Raw genomic sequence first — 16,579 nt, 5'->3', positions numbered from 1 at the left:
ACATGCATGGACACTATGGGCAATTTAGCACGGCCAATTCACCTAACCCACACATCTTTGGGCCACGGGCAGAAACCACAGGACCTGGAGGAAACCCACGCAGACAAAGGGCAAGTGTGCAAACTCCACAGAGTTGCCCGAGGGTGGATTTGAAACCGGGTCCCTGGCATGTGTGGCAGCAATGCTAACCACTGAGCCATCGTGTTGCCCTGGTTATTACATAGATCCCAAACATGCAGATGTGAATGGAGCAAATACACTGTTTATAGGAATCTTCTTTAACTGGTCTAGGAGGGTTCTTTTAGTACAGTAGTAGTGTCCCCATCTCTAAGCTAGAAGACCCGGGTTTGAGTCCCATCTGCTCCACATGTGTTTTATAACATACCTGCATAGAGCAATGTAAAATGTCTAGGAATGACTGGTACTTCAACTGAAAATAGTTTGGAATCTTTCAGCTGCTCTCTTTATGCTTGTACTTCTTCTCTGATCTCAGAAATACTTCTGTGTCTCAGTCTGCCATGGTTACCAAAGGCACATGGACATTTGAACCCCAATACATTTTTTTTTTCATTTTTTAACCCATTATTCTTTCATCATAATTCAATCTTTCTCAGTTTTCCCAGCTTTGGACTCATTCTTTGTTCTGTTGCATGGTCTATGACTATGTTCTTGGGAGACATGAGATAATTGACTGACATTACTCCTGGATTTCTGTTTTATCCTGAGTGAGAGCCAGACCCTTTCTATCTATGTAGCTTCTTGTTTTGGTAACAGAAGCTGAACTAGGATGACACAGTGTCAGCTAAGGTGAGGGGCTGGGGTCACTCGTCCATCTAAGTGGGGTTCACACAAGCCCTGAACTGAATGAATAGCAGAGCATACTCATTGGGCTTAATGCCCTAAAGCTGCTTGCGATGCCAGTACAGCACTAGACAGTGGGGAGGCTATCAGACATTGTATTTTTAGAAAAAATACATTCACAGGATGTGGGCATTGCTGGACATTCCCATCATTAATTACTCCATCCCTACTTGCCCAGAGTCAACCACATTGCTGTGGGTCTGGAGTCACATATCGACCAGGTAAAGACAGCAGTTTCCTTCACTAAAGGAGAAAGTGAGTCTGCAAATGCTGGAGACCAGAGTCAAAGAGTATGGTGCTGGCAAAGCACAGCTGGTCAGGCAGCATCCAAGGAGCAGCAGAGTCCTGATGAAGAGCCCATGCCCAAAACGTCGATTCTCCTGCTCGGATGCTGCCTGACTGGATGTGCTTTTCCAGCTCCACACTCTTCGACCCTTCCCTAAAGGACACTTGGCCATACAGCCATAGAGTCATAGAGATGTACAGCATGGAAATAGACCCTTTGGTCCAACCCGTCCATGCCGACCAGATATCCTAACCCAATCTAGTCCCACCTGCCAACACCCGGCCCATATCCCTCCAAACCTTTCCTATTCATGTACCCATCCAAATGCCTCTTAAATGTTGCAATTGTACCAGCCTCCACCACATCCTCTGGCAGCTCATTCCATACATGTACCACCCTCTGTGTGAAAAAGTTTTCCCTTAAGTCTCTTTTATATCTTTCCCCTCTCACCCTAAACCTGTGCCCTCTAGTTCAGGACTCCCCCACCCCAGAAAAAAGACTTTGTGTTTTTACCCTATCCATGCCCCTCATAATTTTGTAAACCTCTATAAGGTCACCCCTCAGCCTCTGACGCTCCAGGGAAAACAGCCCCAGCCTGTTCAGCCTCTCCCTATAGCTCAAATCCTCAAATCCTCAAACCCTGGCAACATCCTTGTAAATCTTTTCTAAACCCTTTCGAGTTTCACAACATCTTTCCGATAGGAAGGAGACCAGAATTGCACGCAATACTCCAACAGTGGCCGAACCAATGTCCTGTACAGCTGCAACTCCCCCAACTCCTGTACGCAATGATCCAGCTGAGTTTTTCCTGACAATCAACAGCAGTTTCATGTTTATCATTAGATTCTTAATTTATTTAATTGAATTTGAATTCCCCTATATCAGGATTTGAACCCAAATCCCTGGAATATTAATAGGATTAATAGTCCAGCGATAATACCATGAGGCTAGTCCCTCCATTCTGCCTATATGTCTCCTGTATTTTTACATGTAGTACTTCACCTTGCCTCAATATTTTTGGCAGTGCCCAGAGCCAGGGTGTCCGCTCAGTGCGGACAAAGGTGCAGTATTTGGGTTATAAATGGCTATCAGTGTCACGTTCAACTTGAGTCCAAGAATGGAGCTTCTCTGTACGCCTCTATTAACCCGCAACTCTGACACATTCCTCAGGTGGAGGAGCCTACCTTACTGTCCGACAACGAAGATGCTGTTGATTGTCGCCAATGGACACAGCACCACCTAGCAGCAGCAGACATCCGGATGCCACCTTCCATGGCCCTAACCCCGCCACAGGGAGAGTTTGATACTGATTGCATGGATGTGAATGTGCGCGGTCCAGGTACATGTTCTGTTGGATCAAGAACAGCAGGTAGCCAAGATCAGGCTTACTCAGCTAGAAAGGAGCTTCCCAGCATTGTGCTGATGAAGTATGTTGTATGCTACAGCAGTAAACCGTATAGAGCCAAGGTTTCTCACTTTCCTTTTTGGCTTCACCTGGTTACGTAGCAGCACTGATCAATTACCTCAGTTTTCTACTTGGCTCTATGGTTAGAAATGGCATGTGACACCGAGAGACTGACATGCAGCACACAGTGAGGAGTTGTGTGTTTGACATAGTCTGATGTGGAGCAGTGAGTTCAAGAAGAAAATGGGGATCTCAGGAGCTATAGGTCATCACGTGTTGATTTAAGAGCAATAAAAGTGGCATTTCCTTCTTTTTCTCTATTATGTGCACAGAGTGTGGCTAGCAGGGTGAGATCAGCAACTCTGTCTCAATCAGGAATTATACCCTTGAAGTTTAATAACAATAAAGAACCTGTTTGCTCAAAGAGAAATTAGAATGTGGGAATTAATATGGAGTTGTTAAGGTAAAGAGCAAAGAAATCCCTTAAGAGATGCTAATTATTCTCCCTGGCATTCTCCATCTTGACCAATCTGAGCCAACCTGTCAGCCATTTCAGCATTTCCTTCTCCTGTAGTATCAGTTATTGCTTTTCCTTGAAACTGATATTCTTCCATCTGGCCTGATAAGTGCAAGACAGAAAGGTTTTGACAGCAATTTTCCAACAATACCCAATGCCAGTTGTATTTGAGAAAGAAAGGGATAGAAGGATATGTAAACAGGTTTTAGATGTTGGGTGGAAGAAGGCTATGTGGAGCACAGTCAGCTGAACCGATTGGGGCCAAATGGGCTAGTTCTGCGCTGTGTAATGCTGTGGAACCTGGAGTTACCTGGGAACTCACATTTGATAGTAAATGTCAGATCTCTTCAAGAATGAAGTGCTGAAATGGGGAAGCTTAAAATCCAATCCCTGTGTTTTAGATGGTTTCACTCCACTGATGCTGGCCTCTTACTGTGGGGGAGGACTGGACACAGGCCTGACTGAGGAAGAGGAGCAAGAGGACTCATCTGCCAACATCATCTCAGACCTCATCTATCAGGGAGCCAACCTCTGCGCACAGACGGACCGAACCGGAGAGACTGCCCTTCACTTGGCTGCCCGTTACGCAAGGGCAGATGCTGCCAAGCGACTCCTGGATGCAGGTGCTGATGCCAATGCTCAGGACAACACTGGGCGCACACCTCTCCACGCTGCAGTCGCCGCTGATGCTCAAGGAGTCTTCCAGGTAAAGTCATTGAAATGCACTTAGCAGCTTCTTTTTACAGGATATGGACTTCACTGGCTAAGCCAACATTTATTGCCCCAATGTAATGCACTGGAGAAGGTAATGGTGAGCTTCCACCTGAACTCCTGCAGTCCTTGAGGTATGGGGAAACTCATGGCATTCCTAGCTGGGAGTTCCAGGATGTTAACCCAGCAACTGTGAAGGAATGGCGGTGGATTTCCAAGTCAGCATCGTGAGTGGCTTAGAGGGGAATTTGCAGAGGATGCAGCTTCTGTGCATCTGCTGCCATAGGTTTGGAAGATGCTATTGAAGGAGGTTTATCAGTGGTTGCTGTGGTGCATCATATATGTGATACAGACATGTTCCACTGTGCATCATTTGCGAATGGAATGAACATTTAAGGAGGTGAATTGGCTACTTTGATCTAATACATTGTCCCTGCTAAAGTCAACACTTTTGACATTGACTCATGCATCTGAAAACAGCACACTGGTGTTGATTGTTACTCTGTAGCTACAGGCTATGCTCCTGATTCAGATGTTTTCCAATGCATTATCAGTAATGACTCCTTTCAGCACCACTGATGAGGTACAGCATGCTGGCAGTCATTGCACTAGTCACTTGCAGACAGCACAATGTTTGTAAAACATGACACTGCACATGTTGACCTGTGAATGATACACAGCGAAGAACCTTTTACCTGAAAAAGCCCTGATTAGCTTTACTCATAATTCCCTCACAGTGTACAGGAGATTGAGGGTAGTAAGGTCAGGGATAGGTTTACAAGGTCGCGAAGGGGGGCACCAGCAATCAGGATGTTGGTTTGAAATATGTGTACTTCAATGCCAGGGGCATCCGGAATAAGGTGGGTGAACTTGCAGCATGGGATGGTACCTGGGATTTTGATGCTGAGGCCATTTCAGAGACTTGGCTAGAGGAGGGATAGGAATGGTTGTTGCAGATTCTGAGATTTAGGTGTTTCAGCAAGAACAGAGAAGATGGTAAAAGAAGAGGGGGTGGTGGCATTGTTAATCAAGGGAAACATTACAGCAGCTGGGATAACATTTGAGGACTGTGGTAGTTTGGGCTGAGGTTAGAAATAGGAAAGGAGAGGTCACCCTGTTGGGAGTTTTCTATAGGACCCCAAATTGTTCCAGGGATGTAGATGAAAGGATAGCAAAGATGATTCTCGATAGGAGCGAGAGTAACAGGGTAGTTGTTATGGGGGACTTCAACTTCCCCAACATTGACTGGGAATACTATAGTTCAAGTAGTTTAGATGGGTCAGTTTTTGTTCAGTGTGTACAGGAGTGTTTTCTGACAGGTCAATAAAGGGTGGTGCCATATTGGATTTGGTACTGGGAAACAAAACAGGCCAGGTGTTGGATTTGGAGGTAGGTGAGCACTTTGGCGATAGTGGCCATAATTCAGTTATGTTTATAATAGCAATGGGCAGGGATAGGTATATACCACAGAGATAGGGGCATAATTGGGGGAAAGTCAATTATGATGTGATTAGGCAAGATTTAGGATGCATAGGATGGGGAAGGAAACTGCAGGAAATGGACACACCTGAAATGTGGAGCTTATTCAAGGGACATCTCCTGCGGGTCCTTGCCAGGTATATACCTATCGGGCAGGGAGGAAATTGTCGAGAGAGGGAGCCATGGTTTACTAAAGAAGTTGAAGCTCTTGTCAAGAGAAAGAAGAAGACTTATGTGAGGATGAGGCATGAAGGCTCAGTTAGGGGGCTTGAGAGTTATAAGTTAGCCAGAAAAGGTCTAAAGAGAGAGCTAAGAAGAGCCAAGAGGGGAAATGTGAAGTAGTTGGCTGATAGGATCAAGGAAAACCCTAAGGCCTTCTGTAAGTACATCAGGAATAAAAGAATGACGAGTAAAATTAGGGTCAGTCAAAGACAGTAGTAGGAAGTTGTGTGTGGAATCTGATGACATAGGGGAAGCGCTTAATGAATACTTTTCATCAGTATTCACATTGGAAAAGGGCAATATTAGTGAGAATACGGAGATACAGGCTACAGGATTAGATAGGATTGTGGCTGACCAAGAGGAGGTTTTAACAATTTTGGAAGATCTGAAAATAGATAAAACCCCAGGGCAGGATGGGATTTATCCTCAGATTCTCTGGGAAGCCAGGGAGGAAATGTCGAGCCTTTGGCTTTGATCTTTATGTCATCATTGTCGACAAGAGTAGTGCCAGAAGACTGGACAATAGTACATATTATTCCCTTGTTTAAGAAGGGGAGTCAGGACAACCCTGGTAATTATAGGCCAGTGAGCCTTACTCCGCTTATGGGTAAGGTGTTAGAAAAGGTTATAAGAGATAGGATTTATAATCATCTGGAAAGGAATAATTTGATTAGGGATAGTCAACACAGTTTTGTGAAGGGTAGGTCGTGCCTTACAAACCTTATTGACTTCAGGTGGATGGAGGTAAAGCGGTTGATGTGGTGTATATGGACTTCAGTAAGGTGTTTGATAAGGTTGCACATGGTAGGCTATTGCGCAAAATACAGAGTTTCGGGATTGAAGGTGATTTAGCAGTTTGGAACAGAAATTGGCTAGCTGAAAGAAGACAGAAGGTGGTGTTTGATGGGAAATGTTCATCCTTGAGCTCAGTTACCAGTGGTGTGCTGCAAGAATCTGTTTTGGGGCCACTGCTGTTTGTCAATTTTATAAATAATCTGGATGTGGGTGTAGAAGGATGAGTTAGTAAATTTGCGGATGACACTAAGATAGGCCGAGTTATGGATAGTGCTGAAGGATGTTGTGGGTTACAGAGGGACATAGATAAGATGCAGAGCTGGGCTGAGAAGTGGCAAATGGAGTTTAATGCAGAAAAGTGTGAGGTAGTTCACTTCGGAAGAAGTAACAGGAATGCAGAGTACTGGGCTAATGGTAAAATTCTTGGCAGTTTAGATGAACAGAGAGATTTCTGTGTCCTGGTGCATAAATCCCTGAAATCTTCCACCCAGGTTGATAGGGTTGTGAAGAAAGCGTATGGGGTGTGTTGGCATTTATTGGTAGAGGGATTGAGTTTCAGAGCCACGTGGTCATGCTTCAGCTGTACAAGACCCTAGTCAGGTCGCACCTGGGGTATTGCACACAGTTCTGCCAACACATTCTTGGAAGGATGTGGAAGCTTCAGAAAGGGTTCAGAGGAGATTTACTAGGATGTTGCCTGGTATGGAAGGAAGATCTTACGAGGAAAGGCTGAGGGAACTGAGGCTGTTTTCGTTGGAGAGAAGAAGGTTGAGAGGTGATTTAATCGAGATGTATAAGATGATCAGAGGGTTAGATAGGGTGGACAGGGAGAGCCTGTTTCCTCGGATGGTGAAGGCCAACACAAGGGAACAAAGCTTTAAATTGAGGGGTGTTAGATTTAGGACAGATATCGGGGTAGTTTCTTCACTCAGAGCGTGGTAGGGGTGTGGAACGGCCTGCCTGCTACAGTAGTAGACCTGCCGACATTAAGGTCATTGGATAAACATGTGGATAATAATGGAATGGTGTAGGTTAGATGGGCACCCGATTAATTTCACAGGTCAGTGCAATGTCGAGGGCCGAAGGGCCGGTACTGCGCTGTAACGTTCTAAGTTCTATATTCTAAATTATAGACTCTAAATTCTAAATTATTCTAAATAATGATAAAACATTAAGAGAAAGTTTTCCTTATCCAAATACTGTATCTCCCACGTTCCAGCTCTCAAAGAACTGCACTAAAGTTATGCCGTGTGCATGCGTGTGCTGCATGTGTCTGCCCAAGAGATTTCCAGCTGATTGATGTTGCCATAGAATAGATTTACAAACTGGGGAGGCCGCAGTGTGGTCATCTCAACAGGCTTTACCAGTCTGTGCAACATCCCTTTGGTATTTGTTGTTCAACAACTGAATCCCCCCCGATTAAATTTCAGCTTGAAAACCACCTTTGTCTCCCCAGCTCTGTGGTGAAACCAGTTTGTGAGAATCCTTGTAAATATGTCACTCAGAGCTGAGGGGGTTTTCTGTTCAAAGTTGTTGCTGCAATTACTGATTTGGAAAGTTTGAATTTTGCAGCCGTACCAAAGTGAGCTCTGTCTTGTTCCCTCTCCACCAGATACTAATAAGAAATAGAGTCACGGATCTGGATGCACGAATGGCTGATGGTTCCACTGCTCTGATTCTTGCTGCCCGTCTTGCAGTGGAGGGAATGGTGGAGGAACTAATAGCCTGTCATGCTGATGTCAATGCTGTCGATGAGATCGGTATGTTGGAAACCATCAGGGCTGTACCCCAAGGCACCTATTCAAGCTAGAATCCAAGGTCACTGGGTCAGATGTTGAGCCATATGAATTGTAACTTGTTGTATAATGGTACATTAAATGAAGTATGAAGGTCCAGCACAGCTTTTCAGGAGTGTTATCACATAGATTATCACATAGATTATCACATAGATTATCACATAGATTATCACAAAGATCACATAGCGATATTCAGACCTGTGACCCAAAGCTTGGTTCACTGGTTACATTTGCCAAAGTGAGAGGCAGAGGGGAGTTCCAGGCCTTATGACCTGAAAGTACGGCTGCCAGTAAAGGAGTGAGGCAAATCTGCAACATGCAAGGGATCAGAGTTGGACGAATGCAGAGGTCTCGAAGGTTATTGGGCTTTGAAGATTACCACAATAAGGAAGAGCCTAACTGTGGAAAAGTTTGAACATACTTCGGAGAATTTTAAAGTGGAGACTTTGTTGGACCGACAGCAGTATCGTCCAGCAAGTGAGGGGATGATGATGGGTGAATGGGTGAATAAGTTAGCATGTGAACAGCAGAATTTTGAATGACCTCCCATTTATGGAGGGAGGTAGCTGGGAGACTAGCCTCGAGAGTATTCCATCCCCCTCATTTCTGGTGTTGTCACGTGCCCTCCCACGAAGTTGGGTGCTTCTACTGGGGGGAAAAAAACTGTCTGACCTTTACTTACATTCTAACCTGCAGCAAAGGACTGGGCTATTGTAAGTAACTGTTCTGTTTAATATGGATATTTAGGTAAATCTGCCTTGCACTGGGCTGCAGCAGTGAACAATGTTGATGCTACTCTGGTCTTGCTGAAGAATGGAGCCAACAAGGATATGCAGGACAGTAAGGTAAGGAAAACAATCTGGCAGTGCTTGAATCCTGGCTGCACTGATGGATAGTTTGAAATTGAATTCTCGGAATTCTACTTTTCTTTGATGAAGTATTTATATGATTGTCCAACTCGATCATGAGTCAAAATCCAGTTCCAAACACTGCATTTCCTGCCAGACAGACACAATAGACATGTTACCTAGTCCCAGCCTCAACCAGTGCAACTATTGACCCAACTGCCCGAGCCATTGGCCCAATGCTGACCCTGAGACTTTTATTTATTTTCTGTTAGCAAGGCTTTTATTCTTCCCCCTTGATTATCATGAAGCTCTTGTAGAAATTGTGGGCAGTAAACTGAGCTGGTAATTCTTCAAGTTTGACTGTGAGATGTGGGTGAAGTTAACGGAGTATTTATTGACCACGCTGTGATGGATCCTCTCAAGTGACCAACTAACGCAGCATTAATCTGCTTGATTACCGCTGAGAGACTTGGGATTGGCAGAATCCCTTCCTGTCCCTCAACAACATTAATAAAATGGTGAGGTCTCTCCACTTTTTCATTACCAGCCAACAGTCAAAAGTACAATTTTTATCCTGGAGCCAGGCACCTAATAGCCAGCTTTCTCCCCAAATTCAGTTTCACCATCTTCCATGGTTTGATGGCAACCTGTCTAGTCCAGCCCCAAGATCACTACACGGCTATTTCTCATTGTGTTGCTCCTTAGGAGAGTAGGAAGACCTTGAACCTGTCCACTATTTTGTTAGCTTGCAGCCAATGTGTATCTTAATCCATTGCATCAGCTCCGGTTCTGTCTACATTGCTTTTAAAAAAATCTGGCAATTGTGATTATGGATATTTTAATAGCCTCCCCAGTTTCTCTCGGAAGAACGACTTCCTGATTTCCATTATCTTTCATGTGAAGGAGAACTTTCTGACATGAGTCCCTTGTTCTGAAACATTCTGACAGTGCAAATGCTTTTTCTCTATCCTATCAATTTCTCTAGTAATTTGAATACTCCTTAATGCTCTTCAGTCAAGGGAACCTTGACTAGTGTATCCTTCCTGCCCACACCTTTGAACCCTTTAGCTCTGGTTTCAGTTGTTATGGACAAGCTCCTAGAGGGCATAGGTTTAGGGTGAGAGGGGAAAGGTATAAAAGAGACCTACGGGGTAACATTTTCAAACAGAGGGTGGGAGCTACCAGAGGAAGTGGTGGAAGCTGTTACAATTGCAACATTTAAGAGGCATCTGGACGGGTATATAATAGGAAGGGTTTGGAGGGATATGGGCTGGGTGCTGGCAGGTGGGACTAGATTGGGTTGGCCTGGCAGTTGGGACTAGATTGGGTTGGAATATCTGGTCGGCATAAACAGGTTGGACCGAAGGGCCTGTTTCCGTGCTGTACATCTCTATGACTCTACAACTCAGGTTTGAAGTGATGAGATTCTTTGACATTTTGTCTAACGATGAGGAAACTGTATTTTTCAGGAGGAGACGCCACTCTTCCTAGCTGCACGGGAGGGAAGCTTTGAAGCTGCTAAGATGTTGTTGGATCACTTTGCCAACCGGGACATCACAGACCACATGGACCGATTGCCGCGGGACATTGCACAGGAGCGGATGCATCACGACATTGTGCAGCTGCTGGATGAGTACAACGCTGTACGGAGCCCTCCGGGTCAAGGTGGGCACATGGGCAGCCATTCAATGTCCCCCCTCATGTGCCCACCAAACAGTTACATGACTAACTTAAAGCAAACCCCCCAGGGAAAGAAAGCAAGGCGGCCCGGCTCCAAGAGTTCAGGCTCTGGGAATAATAGCAACCTGACCAAGGACTCGAAGGAACCGAAAACAAGGAACAAAAAATTGAGTCTGGATTGCCAAGCGTCCCTCATGGAAAGTTCAGTGACATTGTCTCCAGTAGACTCACTGGATTCGCCGCGTGCCTACATTACCAACCCTACGTCTCCAGTCATGACGTCCTCTGGGATCTTGCATCCTGCGGGATCCTTGTCTGTGCTTGCCAACCCTCCAGTGAATGGTATTCTGGAAGGTCCCTTCACTGTCTCCTTGGCCAGACTTGGTGATCTTGGAGATGCTGCTCAGAACACTGCCGTTTTATCCAGGAACCACATGCAGCCTCATCTCTCAATGTCACAAGTCAGTGGCCAGCCCAACTGCCTCCTTAATGCCGGTGGCCTGGGTCTTAACGTTGGCATGGTGAGCCCTATCACCTCGGTACCCTTTGAATGGCAAACGAGGATTCCCAACTCGCAGTGCAACTCCGTCATCAGCGTTGTACAGCAGACCGCTGGCTCCCATGCTAACATGCATCAGCCAGGTCAAGCTCTGCAGCACGGCTTGGTGCTGCAGAGCCACATGTCCATGGGGAATGGCCCCCAAATGATCAACCAGCAGAGTCCAGTCAAGCCCCCAAACCCAGTAGAGCAGCAGGCAATCTCTCAAGCCCCACAGGCACAGCAGAGGTGCACCCCTTCCACCACCAGCCACTCCATTCAGCAGAGCTTGCTGAGGAGCGAGATGGCACGATTGCCAGACCATTGCAACCCGTCGCTTTCTGCTCAGGAAGCCCAGCCTCCACAAGCCAACGTGCCGCCATTTTACAAGCAGCACAGCACCGTCGCCAGCGAGGACTACCTGACTCCCTCCTCCAAACACAGCTACACAACAGGCCACGACAACACCCCCAAGCATTACCTCCACCTGAAGAATGAGCACCCTTACCTGACACCATCCCCAGAGTCACCCGAACAGTGGTCCAGTCCATCTCCACATTCCATGTCTGATTGGTCAGACTCTACCCCCAGCCCGGCCATAATTGGACATCAAGCTCAAATGCAGCACATGACTGAACAAGCAACCAAAATGCAAGTTTTTGCGTAAAGTACATCATTCGTTCCTTTTATTAAAAAAAAAGAGACGTCTCTATAGGATATTAGGACCCGGGCTATTATTATCTTTGTTACTGCACCTCCTTTCGTCATCTTGAAGTAACACGGAGCCGACTCTATAGTCACCTCGGCTGCGTCTGTAATGGAGGTCACCTCTTGGTTCCGAATTTCAAAGGAAAGATTTTGTTTTTTTCTTTTCAGAAAGAATGGTGAGAAGGAAAGTGTTGAATTTATTCCTGTCTCACTACAGTCACTGCCTTTACCACACGTGTTTATGAATCAGCAGGTAAACTGTGGAGCCTGTTCTGGTTTATATGTTCCAGTCCTCTTCAAGTATGTGTGTCACCAAACATTAAGAGCCCTCTTTTCTTCCCCTTTGGCGTACTGGACTTTCACTCGCCTCTTGCTGGTTTGACCAATGCCTGGGATTCCGGGCCAAACCTTTTGTAACTTCAGTTTTGCCAGATTTTTGGCTGGGATTGCCACCACCTGCCGATGAGGATCCTGGGAAATTACCTCAGCAGAACTTGGACAGGAGGACACAGACGCTGCCTTTCCTGAGTAAGGTGTATTCCACACTACATTAATTTAGGCTGTTACAGTAAGTTCCGTCTCTCTGAGACCTCACCAAGGCCTGAAGGCTTTCATCTGCAATTAGTAACCATTCCAGAATAACTGGCACGAGTAACACCTCTGCCCCCTTCCCAGCAGCCGAAGGAAATTGTGTTTCAAGCAACACAAAAGCTATAAAAAACTTGTCTGAACCGTTGAAGCCTCAAGTGTAGGGTCATCCTATCATTTTATTATATATAAAGTGATTAACATGGGATTTTTTTAATACAATTTCTCTCTCTCGTGCTGTGTATTTTAATCCTGAATAAGCTTTCCTAAAACTTACTGCCATTGGAAATTGCGATGCTGCCAAGAATATAATTGTATGTTATTTAACTGGTTTAAGGTTCAAAGGAATACTGTTTGTTTTTGTAATCGAGTTCTTCCGCCTGAGAGATGCTTCCGAGAATTGTTCGCTTGTCATGGACAGGGCAGATTGCGTGTCAAAACTCTGCCCCAAAATCTAATCCAATCTAAGCAGAGCTTGCTCAAGCAGTTTAAAATTGTCCAGGCCTATATTAGGACACCCCCGCCACCCCACCCCCTCCTCCCCCTCCCCCCCTCCCCCTCCCCCCACTGCACCTCCCCCCACTGCCCCTCCGCCCCTCCGGTTACGTCACTTACTCCCCAGGCCTCACAGTGTCAAACAGTTCACAGGTTTTACATTTCATTTAAATTGTAATTTTTTTTCTTTTAAAAAGGAAAGTGAGAAATGTCAAACTATGTACACTTTTTAATTGGATATAATCTGTTGAAAGGTCATGTTGATAATTGCTCTATAAGAGAAATTGACTGATTTAGTATCAATCGTCTGTTTAAAAATTAGCTCATCAACTAGGCATTAAGCAGATGCTCAGTGAGAGTGAATCATTTGTGTCTTTGAAGATTTAAGATTTGGCTCAAGTTTACTGATCAGAGAAAATTGTTCTGGGCACTTTAATCAGGGCCAGAGCCCCACACTCATCGGTAGGGCCTTGGAAATGGGCTGTACCAACCTTTTCTCAGACAGGAACTTGAATTCTGACTACAGTCACTGCAGTTCAGATTTCTGAAGTCTTTTTAAGTCGGTCCACTTGAGCCCGGTGGCTGATGTTATAACAGTTAACACCTAAATCTAAAATAAAAGCACAAAGTGCAGGCAAAATTCAGCTAGTCTGGAAGTGTCTTTAGAGGCAAGAACAAAGTTAGCATTTCCAGTTTTTTTTTATATACGTCCAACTTTAATGACTTACTACAATTAACAACAGGATTACAGACACCTCATCTTTTTTGAAATGGAGGATCATTCTTGAACGTAATGATGCCCAGCATTGAAAACCAATGTTCAGTTTCACTGCCAATTCTTCAGTCTTTCTCTCATGCTAATGACATCGCGGGCTATTTTCATAAGGGTCAACATCATATCACAGGTATCAGGCTCTCAGACATAACCTCAGTGAAAGAGAAGTGCTGCATTTGTTCAAAACAATCAATGGTTGCAGTTTTACCAACTCCTATCTACAAGCCTCCTTCAGATAGAAGGTAGAAGATAGAAGAAAGAATCTTCAGCCATTGCTGATGGAGTTTGGATCAAAAGAGATTGCACATTTTGTGACTGAGAAGAGTATTGTAGGACCAGCCAGCCCAAGATGTTAACAGAATGTGGGCGTGATTACTGAAGAGGTTTTAATTTTTGAGTAATTTTTTTTGTTTTGTTTCTTGCCCCTCTTCACCTCCCCCCACCCCATGCAATCTCTGTACTATATCCATTGACCTAAAGGTGCAACCCCTCAGATATTAGTTGGATAAGATGCAACTCATGGCGAAGTCAAAGGTTCCCACTCCTGGTCAGAGGTATTCCAGCATGTGACCTCTCAAAAGAGCCCCTCCCACTCTCCTGCTATTGGCCATAGCACATTCCCAATCTGAGAGTGCACTGTATCTGACGTTCATCAGGAAACTCTTTCTACTCTCTGATTATTTGGTTGTTTGTCAGCCACTCCTTTTCTCATCACTTGAGGTAAAAACACAGTTTAAAAATGAGAGAAAAATGCCTTTTTTTTAATGTTCATTGGGATTTTACTCTGTCTTGCTCACTACGTATCCTGGAGTTAGTCTTTAATTTCTAGCTACTCCCAGACGATCCTCTATGTTTGCACTGCTTGCCCACCTTGTAATTACTGCAAGAAAACATTTAAAAAGAATCAAGAGATGCAACAACGCAGCATCAATTCCTGAAGTTAAATGATCTCCAGTTCCTGGGACCAGCAAAGACCTGAGGAGAACAGTTAGCAACTGAAGAGGATTTGTTTCTCTGTGTTGCCCACCCTCCCCTCCAAGGTGTGCAGTTGGAATAGGTTTTTCCAGCACTGATTTAGTTAGAAAAGGGAATCCTGAAGAAGACACTGGTTCAGTGGTTCAATTGCATCCAATTGGAATGCCTGTACGTTTAATATGACTTACCAGTATTTCAATAACAACCCAGGATTGAAAATAACTCGACCTGTTCAGTTAGGCCGATGCAAAAAAACAAATGATGAGAGAGTTCATCTTCTATTTGAGAAGAAGATCAGGCATATTCTAATGTAAACTTTGCATGCTTGTCAAGTAAGCAGGGATAAAATCTTCCTCTGCCTCATATTCCCCTCACCTGATTGGGGAGTAACATTTGCAACCTGTTCTTGCCATCTGGTTTGAGAACCAAGGCTCTTCATGGGGTCCAAAAGCCGTACTCTAGCAGCCCTGAATCTCAAGGTACGGAGTCGGAAAACTAGATGTGAGAGGAATGGATCAAAGATCAAAACCCAAAATTTCTATTCAAGTACCTGAGAGGTGGGGTGAGCATTGCACCTGTCCCTTCAGAAGAATTTGCCTTCTGGGGAGTGAGAGGCAGTCATTGCCTTGGTGGGTAGGTGGTAATTTTTCCCTCTCTTGCCCCAGGCCTGCTTCACAACTTCAGATTTATTGGTCAGCCTGGCCCATCTTCAAATCTGCCCCCCATCTGATACGAATGATATTTATGTTGAAATAAGGGACTTGGGGGAGAAGCAGGAACTCACCTTTGGCCTGGTTCCTGCAGGAGAATGCAGACCTGTCATTATGGTCAGCCCAGTCGTTATCAAGATTCATTGTAAACCTTAATCACTTCATCACACGCTGAGGAATTGAACCTGAGAATTGAACCTTGTATGTTCTTTTTTTAAGAAAAATTGCCAATTTTATTTTACAAATCCCCTTGTAGCCCACACCCATAGCCCTGTCAGTTGGCCATCGCTTGGGGTAGTGGGTTTAGGAAAGAAGAGGCAGAATTACGTTTCGTGCGGCAAGTTGGGAAAAGTTGGAGTGGTGGGATGAGGATGAGGGGGTGGGGGAGAGGAGATGGTGGATCAGGTGATAAACCGAGTGGGTGGGTGGGTGGGTGGGTGGGAAGGAAAGGTGGACTACAAGTGACCAGTCTGGGTGATGCATGGGTGGACAGGGTATGCACATAAGGAGCTGTGGAGCAAAGGATGTGAACCTGAGCGGGACATAGCGTTCAGGTAAGTCCTGCAGCCTCTGCGATGGAACAGACGAGGTAGTGCTGCTTAAAAATCAAGCAAAGGCGAAATAGAGGTGTCACACTGCTTGCAAAAATGAGAGAGCACCCTGTTGGCTCGGCTGTTTTCCCTGCCTTAGTTGGGACTGAATTTATGAGGGACCTATATATATATTTTATATATTTTTTTTCTCAACATTCTTGGTCAGTAGTGCAGCTCAAACAGTAGAATGTACATTTAAAGCATTAACGGATTTTTTTTAAAAAAAAAGCAGACTGTAAATAAATCAAATTGAAGAACAAAAAACATTTACTCATTTCAAAAGTACTTGTTTGGAATGTTTCACGTACTCAAATAAAAACCTCACTTTCTTATTTAGTTGTATATCACATGGAAATACGGCCAATATACTTGGTTGTTTGTTCTTAGAAGGATTCTTTGTAGACGTTTTATAATATTTCAAGCCTTTTTACAAAAATGTAGCTTTAATCTGTACAGAAAAAAAGTATTTTAAGTCACATCTTTTGTATGCAGAAAATAAAGGTTGTGAGGTAAATATACTTCGAAAATAAAGCTGTAGGAAACTACACTTTGTGACTCTCAATTATTTTCTTTGCAACAAAACCACATGCTGAGATT

General features: G+C 44.7%; 1 protein-coding gene across 3 annotated transcripts in view; it reads left to right on the top strand.

The window, feature by feature from the left end:
• notch3 (notch receptor 3) overlaps positions 1-15,787 on the top strand; it is a 244,330-nt gene extending 228,543 nt beyond the window's left edge. For all 3 annotated transcript variants that reach the window (XM_072564315.1, XM_072564316.1, XM_072564314.1), the window contains exons 30-34: positions 2,318-2,486; positions 3,471-3,775; positions 7,889-8,036; positions 8,820-8,917; positions 10,390-15,787. In XM_072564315.1, coding sequence (XP_072420416.1) covers positions 2,318-2,486; positions 3,471-3,775; positions 7,889-8,036; positions 8,820-8,917; positions 10,390-11,805 — 2,136 coding nt within the window. In that variant the 3' untranslated portion in view covers positions 11,806-15,787. The remainder of the gene's footprint in view (positions 1-2,317; positions 2,487-3,470; positions 3,776-7,888; positions 8,037-8,819; positions 8,918-10,389) is intronic.
• The last annotated feature ends 792 nt before the right edge of the window (positions 15,788-16,579 follow it).

This window comes from Chiloscyllium punctatum, chromosome 46, assembly GCF_047496795.1.
Source record: "Chiloscyllium punctatum isolate Juve2018m chromosome 46, sChiPun1.3, whole genome shotgun sequence".
Classification (NCBI taxonomy): Eukaryota; Metazoa; Chordata; class Chondrichthyes; order Orectolobiformes; family Hemiscylliidae; genus Chiloscyllium; species Chiloscyllium punctatum.
The sequence above is the reverse complement of the archived record's forward strand: the minus strand, read 5'-3'. Positions and strand labels throughout refer to the sequence as shown.